The sequence below is a fragment of the Zingiber officinale genome, chromosome 3B, assembly GCF_018446385.1.
Source record: "Zingiber officinale cultivar Zhangliang chromosome 3B, Zo_v1.1, whole genome shotgun sequence".
Taxonomy (NCBI): Eukaryota; Viridiplantae; Streptophyta; class Magnoliopsida; order Zingiberales; family Zingiberaceae; genus Zingiber; species Zingiber officinale.
The window spans coordinates 20,428,617-20,440,265 of record NC_055991.1 but is presented as its reverse complement, the minus strand read 5'-3'; the positions used below and the strand labels follow the sequence as shown (position 1 = coordinate 20,440,265).

At 37.3% G+C, this 11,649-nt stretch overlaps 1 protein-coding gene across 1 annotated transcript; it reads right to left on the bottom strand.

The window, feature by feature from the left end:
* Nucleotides 1-5,083: 5,083 nt before the first annotated feature.
* On the bottom strand, nt 5,084-6,474 carry LOC122054733. The gene is made up of 5 exons (XM_042616170.1): nt 6,291-6,474; nt 5,946-6,190; nt 5,675-5,878; nt 5,248-5,355; nt 5,084-5,173 (listed from the first exon to the last, which is right to left on the bottom strand). Exons 1-5 carry the CDS (start codon nt 6,472-6,474, stop codon nt 5,084-5,086), a joined length of 831 nt encoding a protein of 276 aa, XP_042472104.1.
* Nucleotides 6,475-11,649: the final 5,175 nt, after the last annotated feature.

The window sequence follows — 11,649 nt, the reverse complement described above, 5'->3', positions numbered from 1 at the left end:
AAGCAGCATTTACTTCTGTCTCAATCAACTGTTCCTTTATCCATTCGGCCATGGCAAAGTGCTTCCAAAGCTGGGTTAAAGAAGACGTCGAAGGAATTAATTAGTGTTCAAGATTGTGCCAACTGTTGCATAGGAGAAGAATTGAAGGAGTAGATGAAGCATGAGGCAGTTGTGATGATGAACAAGCCCTGGATGCAGCTTGATTGATGCACGAGCGTATTCGTCTTTGTCTTTTGCCATCTTGATTGATGCACTAAGCCGTTGCAGTAACACATTAAGCTCCAAGAAAAAGAAGTTGTGGGAGAGATTTTTTTTTTCTTGATCTTCTTGTTTTTCAATGATTTTTTCCTCGAGAATTAATGCATCCACCGGTCATTGCTGCCCCCATTCAACTGTCTTTTCGTATTTGCATTTAATTATTCTTTATCTCCAAATTCAATTCTGTCATACTTACTGTTGATGTGCTTGGTGATTGATTGTTATGGGTAAGGATGAGCATTAGATTAATTCGATACATAAATTAATCAAATTAAATAAAAATTAATTTAATATTAATTAATTGAATCGAATCAAAATTTTATTAAAATCAAATTAATTAAATTAAATTAAAAATAAATTATATAGATTAACACCGAATTAATCAAATTTATTTTAAAAAATAATAAAAAATTTTACATAAAATTAATATCGAATTAATCGAATGTTCACCTAGTTATCTGAAATTGAGGTTTTGTTTATAATGACTTAATTAATTTAATTAAGAGAAGTGTGGTATGGTTAAGAATTAAAAAGAGTAATTTTCTTGAACAATTTAATATCCTAGTAGAATGGAAGAAGATATAAAAGAGTTATTGAAATTGATCATGTCCAAATGAAAGAAGTTGGAAAGTCGGGAATGGGATGACTACTGACGAGATGAAGACTTTGATCCTGCAAACAAAATTAAAATCAGGGAAGGGGTCTCTGGCGTTGTCTCTCTGACACTCAAGTCAAAATCAGGAAAAGATAATGAAGTAATCAAGAAAAATAGAAAATCTTACATTCCTCATACCTGGCATCCCCTTTTATACCTTTTTCTGTGATTGTTCATCTGCCTTTATTTAATGATATTAATTGCTAGAGGAAGGCTTATTTGTCTTGACTTCTGTGCATTAATGATAAGTGTAGTGCTCTTCTTTGCCCTAGCTTCTTTGTATTTAATGATATATGACATGTTCCCTTTTGGTTTCTCATCTCTTCCTGTATAGTGTCATTCCTTGCACCGGACGGGCGGTCCGAGCGGCTCGTTTCACTACCAACCGGCTCATGATGCCTCGACCGGCCGGGTGATGTCCGCTCGATCAGTCCTTTGCTGACCGAGATAACTGTGAGCCTAGCATTGACCGCCTTGACTTTGACCGACACTGTGTCAATTGACCCGTGACAAGTGGGCTCTCCCTTATCACCACATCACAAGCCCCCCCCCCCTCAAATCTAGTTGAAGGAGACTACAGGTCTGACTGACTGGACAATAGTCCTTGGCTATTTTATACGTTCGATCAAAATATACGGTCCCTCATTTTTCGATCGGTGCATCAACCAACGCCACTCGTTCTGTCTGTCCATGGCCAATGGACGGTTGGAGGGTCTCTATGCCAAGCAGGGCAATGAGCGGTGACACTTGGAGAATTCTCCAAACACGCTTCTTTGAGCGGTCTTGGTCGTCGCTAATGTCATCCATATTTCTTGAAGCCCGTGCAAATCTTTGATAATCATGGTCGAGCACGCGACCATGCCTTTGTAATTAAACGCATTAAATGCTCCCAATGATCGAATGACATGTGTCTATTACTGTCGCCGTATGCCCGATGTGATGGGTGGATATATATCCATCGGTCCCGAGACATACGTCGTTTCGAAATGAACTGTCGGATCTACTTTTAGGATTTCGCACCGCCGCATCGAACGGTTGATAGTAACCTGCCGTGAGGTTTATAAGCTGCACGTGGGCCGTCGTCATCTCCACTTTGCGTTGTCTTCATCTCCGAGCATCTCGGAGAGACCGCACTTTGCTCCTTCACGATCTTCCTCTAGCGATCTCTGCAATCTTTCTAGTAAGCCATCGTCCCCCTTCGATCGAAGTTGTTCGTTGCTCTTAGTGTCCCCTTTCTGAGTCACATTTCATTGTTTCCCGTTAATTTTTGGTTTCGATGGCAAGCTCCGCATAGCCTCATGCTTCTGTCCCTGGGCTCTGGTACACACCCCTTAAGTCCAGGTTCGACAGAGGTGATGTTGAGAGTTTGAGAGACATTTTTGAAATTCCTTCTGATTACCAAATTGCCTGCCCTCGACTTTCGACCATCCGAATGAACCGTCCCCCGGTTTCGTAACCTTTTTTAGGGACAAATTTACTGTCGGTCTGTGATTTCTGATCCATCCTTTTTTCTCAGCCGTTTGCATATATTTTCATATCTCTTTACATCAATTAGTGTCAAACTCCTTTTGGCTACTGTGCAGGGTCATTGTCCTATTCCGCCTGCACGACATTCCCCTTACTCCTAGGCTCTTTCATTATTTCTACTATCCCAAGTTGTCCGAGCCAGGGACTTATCTTTTCCAAGACCGAGTGGACCTTGTTTTCTTTGATAAGATATCATTCTCCAATAAACATTAAAAGGACTACTATTTTTTTGTTCACTTTCCTGAGCGGCCAGACTTCCTGACTAGATGGCAATTAGAGGTGTCGAATCCTCCATAGCTCAAGAAATACAAGAGCCGCTCAGACTACCTTCACGCAGCTTCTTGCTTGGCCGGTCAGAAGTATTATATACACAAGTTATTGTTGGAGGGTGTTCAATACGTGTTCGTCCTGAGCCCGATCCACACAAGACTTTCATGTAGCCTAGGTACGCTTCTTTTTTGCCTAACTTTTGAATCTAACTGATTTTTTCCTTTCTTTTGCAACCAAAGTCATGTTGCATGCATGTCTGGTTGGCAAAGCCAAGCTTGTGGGCGCTGAGATCAATGCGGCGGTCGCGATCGAATTGGAGAGTTGCGATTTGTGGCTGATCGGCTCATACGAAGACCTGCTCAGAGAGGGCGAGGGAGCGCTAGCACTGGCTAGCGAAGGGATAGAAAGATGAATGCCCAGTGGTGGAGCGGTTGATGCTTCGAATCCTCTCCCTGCACGATTGTCAGAGATTCCTGCCGAGGGGGCATCGGACTCGACTTCTTCAGGGGAACCCCTGATAAGGAGCAAGAGGCACCGAGTGGAGGCAACATCACGATCTGCTTCCTCCATGTTGCGGACACCCACCAGCACTAGCCCATGCCTTCCTTCCATTGAGAGGGTTGAAAGCTTAACGCCAGCTCCTGCCACGGCGACTGTTCCCCTTATATCATCCGTTCGGACACCATCCCTATCCGGTCTACCCCAGGGAACCATTTGGCCAGTTGCCTTCATGCCACCACCGAAGATTCAAAAGTCAGGCTTCCGGCAGGCGTCAATGTCTCGACCATCTGGCAGGGCGACTTTGGCCCAATCAGCCTCGAGCGACTAGCGTCACATTATGGTGGTCCTCCATCTTTTGACTGAGGAATGGTGTAAGTCGGATGATGCTGAATCTTGAGCTCTCGAGCATCAGATAATCATACAAGGGCTACTCGCACAGACACTACAAAAAAAAAGAAGCTATAGGACAGGTTTATTTGACTTGTAGGTGCGGTTTTCCACCGCTGCTATAAATATTGCAACGGTTTGGCAAGTGCATTTGTTGCCACCTTTGCTAGGCCCAGTTAGAGTGGAAGATAAAAGCGGTGGTAAATGTTGTCCTAACCGCTCTAAAATGTTAGTTTTCCCACCGGTTAAAAACCACTCTAATATATCCTCAATTAGAGCGATTTCTGAAATCGATCTGAAATCTATATTTAGGTACGGTTGTTAACCGATTTTGCAATTGAGGATGTTGAATCAGTTGACCAACTGATTGTGAAACATGGATATTGCCATGATTTTTAAACCGCTGTAGAAGGTGAAAACTAGGAGCGGTTTACGAAACCGCTTTTGTTTGCACATATCAAGAGCACATAATAACCGATCCTAAATGTGGGTTACAAGAGCGCTTCTATTCACTGCTTCTATATGTGTTCATGTGGAACGATTTCGTAACTGCTCTTGAAAGTCATATTTCGAAGCGATTTTTTGTAATTTTGGAATGGTTTAACATCAATTTTTTTAATTTTTTGGAACGGTCTTTTGTAGATGGCAGATTTTTTTTTTTAAAAAAAAAACATTTATGTTTCTTTATAAATCATTCCATAACTCAACATAATAAATAGATGAAAAAAAACAATTACATTCCATCATTAAAAAATAATTACATAATCCTTACGAACAATGTCAATCAAAATAGCATATTATTCATCTAAAAACATATTATTTATTTCCAACCCTAATATAAATCAAAATATCTTTTTTTCAAATTATAGCTGCTACCATTTGATTTCTCTCATGGAGGAGGTCTACGGATATTTTCTTGAGCGTTTGATGGAATACTCATATATTGTTGCATGATTTCTACCATCACACTTGCCATCTACAAAAGAAAGCGGATTTTACATCATGCATTTATACAAGTAATTTTTAATAACTCATTTGTTAACATCAAACATGCTAATACCTGTCCCGGTAACATTTCGGGCCCTTGAGATCCCCCAGCAGTTCCAACCATCATACTTTGCATAATACGGATAAAATTTTGGAATTGTTGTTCCTGCATCCGCCTCATCGATTGCTCCATCTCGGTTTTCCTTTGTGCTTCACGTGCTTCCATTTCTGATTGTAGTCATGCTTCTCGCTCTACCTCCCTAGCTTCCATTTCCTTTATTTTTTCTTTCATTTCCTTGAACTTTTCTGTGGCATCCGAAGCAGTGTCATATCCTTGGCAATGGCTACGCTTATATTGGTCAGGAAAAACTTGGCTAGGCAGTGCACTAGCTCCTAAACATCGAACTCGGCCAGAATGCTCAGGCCCGAACACCTCACTGCATAAAAAATAATTAGTATCATAAAAGTTATAACTTTAGCAAAAATTAAATGTGCTCATTATTGAAATGCTTGCTCATGCACTTGTCTTGGATCTATTCCCTCCAGCATGTCTTGGAGATGACATTTCGCAGCCTCATTCAATAAAGTCTGACACAAAAATTGTGAATAACATTACAAAAATATTGACAAGTCATTTTTAAAAATTGAAATAGAATTCTTACCTCATGTTGTATAGCTTCATCAGCAATAGGAGACCTTCCTTTCTTTTTACTATGACAACTTAATTCTAATATTTCAATACGAGTAGGTTTTACACCATTTCCCTGAAACTAATCAACAAATTGCACCATCAAACTTAACTAACACCAACTATATTCTATTCACTTTAATCAATACTTTAAATCCCGGCCCAAAAAATATAGAATTTGTGAATTAAAAATTATATAGAACTTATATAAACAATCATTATATATAATGCTTACAAATTTATCTTCCAATGTTGGAATATTTATGCGTCCTTGTGCATGAATTCTTCATTTTTTATGAGCATTTTCTCTATTAATTTTTGACATTCTCTGCAATAGGTTAACAAAAATGCATCATATACACCCATCTATATGTACAAAATAATAAATTTATTATTACTACCTCATTCTTCTTCCAATAGTCACATAAAGTTTCCCAAACCTCGAGTGTCAGCTTATGAGGGACAGGACGAATTTGCAAGAGCTCATCTAAAGGAATATTTGGGTCATAAGACGTTGCCTTGACTTCGGCCCTCCATCGCCTCCATGCAACTCCCATCATTTTCATCACAATTTTTTTGTGGCGAGTAGGGATACAAAAATGTTCCTACGAATATTAAACAAATTATATTAATTTCTAATTGAAATTTGGAACTAAAAGATTCTCAACTTACAGTTACATATCCCCATGCAAAATCCAAACGATTTTTAGGTATTTTCCTCCAGTCTAGAAAACTAAGGGGTAACAAGTTTCCATTTCGAGCAATCGTTCCCACAAAATTTGAAAGCGTGGGTTGCATTTCTCCATAAGGTTGACCCCTTTCATTAAATCTTACAACTAGTAAGTCATTGGGACCTAATGAATGAACATCCCTCATCACTGTCCTGCCCCGTGTATTTTGGCTCCTTTGAGATGAACCTAAAAAAGTATTTAAAACATAATATTAATTCATTAAAAAACATAATGTTACTTCATTGTAAATTCAATTAGCTATTCATATCCCCAAAAAAATTCTAACCTTCCTCATTATGCTCAACATTGTGTTGTAAGTCCAATTCAGCATTTTGTGTTTCCGATGGAGAGTGCGGCAGTGGTACATCTTGTGGTTCATTTTCACCATTTAATCCTCTATTATTTGATTCTTCTCTTCTAGATCGTCCTCTGGTATTTTGAAGCAACTTTTGAATTCTTTTGTTCACCATTTTCAAAGTGAAGCAATTCCTACAAGAAATAGACAACAAGTGTGTGACATTTTTCAAAAGATGATTACATACTCATATTTATGTTGCAAATTCAAACTCTTATCCAGATTTTATATCTTTAAATTTTGACAATTCCAAAAAAAAAAGGCCAGAAAATTAATATCAGACAATTTTATCTACAAAATGGCGACAATAAATAAAAGCTAACAAAAGATAGTCAAAAACATAACGAGATATCAACATCTTTAAACCATGAAAATAAAAATTAATCACAAAAGCTAACAAAAGCTAACAAAAGGTAGTCAAAAACATAACGAGATATCAACATCTTTAAACCCTAAAATTAATCATGCCTAAAACAATGAAACTAGATTCAAATATATATATATATATATATATATATATATATATATATATATACTTCAAGCAAGAAATTATCTCCAAGAATCAAAATTAGTTGTAATGTTCACCCTGAGAAGTATCGGTAAAAGGAGATGAGTAGATGAAGCAATATATATCAATACATTAGATAGGTAAATTTAGGGTTCTAGAAATTAAAAGCGGAATCACGAAAAAAAATAGCAAAATAATATGAGCGCTAAAAAAAGGGGAGTCCTTTCATAGTCAATAACATGGAATTTTAGTTTTATTTTGGTAAAATTTTATGGTTAGAATCTTGGTGAATCATATTAAAATTGTGCAGGTATAGGAATTTTATTCTTTCTTAAAATAATTCACCAACGAGCAAATTTTCCATTGCATCCATTTATATAAATAAAATATGATTATACAATTTAAGTTTGTTTTTATTTGGTATACAATTTAATTAATGGAATTGTAAATTGTAGTTTTAAATCTATTTTAGTAATATATCAAAAAATTTATTTGCTCCCTTTCTCAGATTTATTTAGTATGTTCCAATTATATGCATCGATTATCTATTTTATTTATTTCATTAATTAAAGTATGTAATGCATCTCACATAAAAATACAAATAATAAAAATACACATGTTGCGTGTATTTATTTTATAAAAATTTTGATAAAGATAAGAAGATAAAATTATTAATAAGTTTTAAAATTATTTTAGGTATGAAAATAAAAATGGATATTAACGTAATTTAATTTTGGATTTCACCAAATCAATCGAGATTCGACAGTTTATATTATTATCTATAAAATAATTTTTAATAAAATTAGAAGATGGATTTCATGCGTATTACCTATACAAGTGAGTTAATTTCCGATGATAGAGAAGCCAATAATGGCGCAAAAATTGGATTGTTATTTTTTCTAAGTATCTCGATCGGAATGTTGGATTTTTAAGAAGTAAGGTTAATGATTCACGATTTGTTGCGTGTATGTGGCGCGCAGGATTAAAAATTGAGGAAATTTAAATATTAATAATAGGCAAAAGACCCTAGGTTAAAAAAATATGTGACTTTTTAGAAACGGTTTTATTGACCACTTTAAAAAGTCTAATAAACCGCTGCCAAACAAAAAATTGATTCGGTTTATAAAACCGCTCTTAAATTTCATGACGTTCATAACGATTTTAAATAATTGATGCTTCAATTAATCAGCTAGATCGGTTTTCCAACCGCTCCTATTACTCTTATCTTTTACAAGCGGTTTCATTTAACCACTCTTATTGCTACACGTATTTAGAGTGGTTAATCAAACGCTCTTAGAAGACCGGTCCTAAAACATTGGTTTTTTTGTAGTGAGATATGGGCTGACACCCAAGCCTGTGCAGCGGGCATGCCTCCAGGGGCGTTCGCGGATAATAATACCCAGATGTCTACTAGGGTATGTTTTTTTGCACGTTCTTAATTTATCTCCAATCGACTCTTATATGTTTCTAGTTCCTCGCAGTATTGGGTGGAGAGTCTGGTCATGTGCCAAAGGCTTACTTTTTTTAAGCAGAAGGTTAAACAGTTGAAGGCGCCGAGCGGCCAATCATCTACTTCTCAGGAGCAGCTGGGGCAGATGAAAACTGAGATGGCTCAGCTAAAGTCGATCTGGCTAGGAGCGCCGAGCTGCTGGAGGCAGAAAAAGGAAAAAATGCCGAGCAGACCACCCAAATAGCTTGGCTTAATAAACAAGCCAACACTTTCGAAGCCAAAATCCATTTGGCCAACACCAGGAAACTCCGGGCTATTGAAGATCTAGAGATCAAGAATAAAGAGTTTAGGGTGTTGGCTCAAAACATGAAGGATGTTGAGGTCGCGCTGAAGGCAGAGCGAGACGGACGATCAGCAGAGCAGACGATAGCAAAGGCCCAGCTCGCCGCAAAGGATGAAGAGCTGACCAACTTGAAGGAAGAGCTGGAGACCTCCAGAGCAGCCTTGGAGACTTATAAGGGAGCTGAGCCGAGTAGGTTTGACCTCATGAAGCAAGCCTATATCTACTCAGATGCCTTTAATAACAAAGTCACCGATCGGGCTCTTCATCTGTTTGACCTGGCGATTGAAGGGCCATTCGGCAAACTCAGGGAAGGTGACTACCTCTCCACCGCTCTATCAAGCCAAGTCATCAGTCATGTAACACCCCAAATTTCATGATTTAGAATTCTAAAAGACCTTATTAAAATCTAGAAATGTTTTAGAAAAATTCTAGAGATTTTTAGGAATTTATAGAGTATTTTTATGCAATTTTTGGAGTTCGTTTGGTATTTTTACCAAGAGGAAGAAGTAAAAGAAAAAAAATAATATATGTTGAAGCCGGGTTTTGAACCCACGATCACGGACACGAACCCGAGTCATCAGTCATGTAACACCCCAAATTTCATGATTTAGAATTCTAAAAGACCTTATTAAAATCTAGAAATGTTTTAGAAAAATTCTAGAGATTTTTAGGAATTTATAGAGTATTTTTATGTAATTTTTGGAGTTCGTTTGGTATTTTTACCAAGAGGAAGAAGTAAAAGAAAAAAAAATAATATATGTTGAAGCCGGGTTTTGAACCCAAGATCGACACGAACCCGAGTCTTAACAAACTCAATCAAACCATCTGGTCTACAGATGTTTTGTTAAAAACATATGGAGCGATATATATTTAAGTAGTAGTTATGAACAGTAAAATAAATTGGAAATAAAAGTGCGCGCTGAGGAATCGAAGAATAGATCCTGACCCGAGCAAAACCCTGCTAACCAACTGGGCTAACAGTTATTAATTAATCAAATAAAGGGAGAATTTTATTTAATGAGTAGAAGTTAATAACAAGAATTAATGGGCAGAAAATGGTTACAGCCGAGTTTCGAACCGGCGAGCCAAACCTTAAGCAGAACGCGGCCAACCAACTCTTCCACGAGTATTTCGTGAAAAGGTAGGGTACGAAATTTTCTTAAGCAAGGGTTAGTAATAAAAATAATCCTAGGTTATAAAAAGAGGTTAAGTTAAGAGAGGAAATTATTTCTCTCGATCCCTCTCCCCTTCTCTCGAGTTCGACGGCGCGACTCTTCTCGGCGAAGACGCAGCGAGCAGCCCGGTGTCTCCGGTGGCCGACGAGGACCTTTCCCGTGAGATCTTCACGTTCTCAAGACCCCTTCAGCGAGAGGAAGGTGTAGACGCAAGAGATCGCCGAGCAAGCGAGTCCACCCGAAACCATAGCGTCCTTCCCTTCCGGCTGTGAGTTCAAGAAACCGAGGTAAGTCGCTTACTCACCTGCAGTAGGATAGCTCCAAGGTTTAAATCTTGATCCTCTCCTTGTTTCCGAAGCTTTGCATAAATTTTCTTGCGTTTCCAGTGTTCGGATCTATTTTGTGCTTGTTGCCGTGTGCTTCAAAGAAAGGGAATAGGGTTTTGTTGTTTAACTTGTGCTTAATTGTTTTGGACCTTGTTTCCTTTTGTTACTGCATATTTCTGAATTATGGCCTGAAGATGATAGAATTTGGGGGCTTGGGTGCTTTCTGCCGTGGTCTTCATGAGGGAAAGGGAGAAGAAAACACTTTGTTTAGTTAGGATTTGTTTGTTTGTTGTTTGTTTTGTATAAGATAGGCAGCAGTGGTTTTCTTTTCTTTTGTGTGCTTGCTTCCGTGCCAAACAGGAACAACCTTGGTTTTGATTTAGATATGATCTTGTGGGCAAATTTAAAAGGTTTGAGCATGCGGGCTGTTTTACCTCAAGCTTTGTAGCTAGAATTCGGATTTTGATGTCCTAGGCAAGGAGCATGAAGAACAATTATGATTTTAGATTTCCAGTAGCAGCATTTCTGTTCTCTTTTGATTTCTGTGGTACCTAGCGTGAAGAACAATTAAGATTTCTGGTTTCTAGTAGAAATTTTATGGATTCCTTCAAGCTTTGGAATTAGTATTGTAGCTTTGGATTTGAAGTCTTCCTTACATCACTGATTGGTGGTTTTATTGTTGATATTCCTTCCTTGGCAGACTCGAAGAAAAAGGAATTGGTTTGATATAAGCTTTGGTTCTATATTTAGGAAGATAATTCTTTTACCGATTGTTGAGGTTAGTTTAGTCTAAAGGTGAGAAGTATGTGAGTGATTTAGTTATGCAAGTAATAAGTTCAGGATAGAAGTTTAGTTTAGAAGATGAGAAAAGAGATTTACATGTTGATCAATGTAGATTTTATAAAGTATTAATATGCAGAATTTTGATGGAGTTAGTAGGCAGATTTGATTAAGCTTAAGATGCAGATTTTGTTAAGCTTAGTATGCAGATTTTAGATAAGCTTAGTATGCAGATTTTTATAAGCTTAAGATGCAGATTTTTGTTAAGCTTAGTATGCAGATCTTAGATAAGTTTAGTATGTAGATTTTGTTAAGCTTAGTATGCAGATTTTAGATAAGCTGAGTATGCAGATTTTAGATAAGCTTAATATGCATATTTTAGTTAAGCTTAATATGCAGATTTCTGTTTAAACCTGTATGCAGATTTTGTTTAAGCATTGCAGTGTTAGAATTTATTTAAACATTTCAGTTTTGTAAGAAACATCCTTTTATAAGAAAAGTATAAGAAAGATTAAGAAAAGAAAGAAAAAGGCCAAGGCCTTAAGTAGATCCCAAAGTCAAGATTTTAGGGATTTTTGGCACACAAGGTGGTTATTAAAATGCCGAGGTATTATATATTAGAAGTATTAAAAGATAACAAGTATTTTACTTTTATCAGTGACACTGTACTGGACTCTCAGTTGTCCTTGGGTTGGGCTCCCATAGTCG

Bases quoted from the DNA above. Each gene is read 5' to 3' on its own strand.
- LOC122054733 (XM_042616170.1), bottom strand. From the start codon at position 6,474: ATGGTGAACAAAAGAATTCAAAAGTTGCTTCAAAATACCAGAGGACGA. The intron at 6,191-6,290 runs GTTAGAATTTTT...ATACTTTTTTAG, and splicing joins TGTTGAGCATAATGAGGAAG to GTTCATCTCAAAGGAGCCAA. The intron at 5,174-5,247 runs GTAAGAATTCTA...TTTTTGTGTCAG, and splicing joins ATGAAGCTATACAACATGAG to ACTTTATTGAATGAGGCTGC.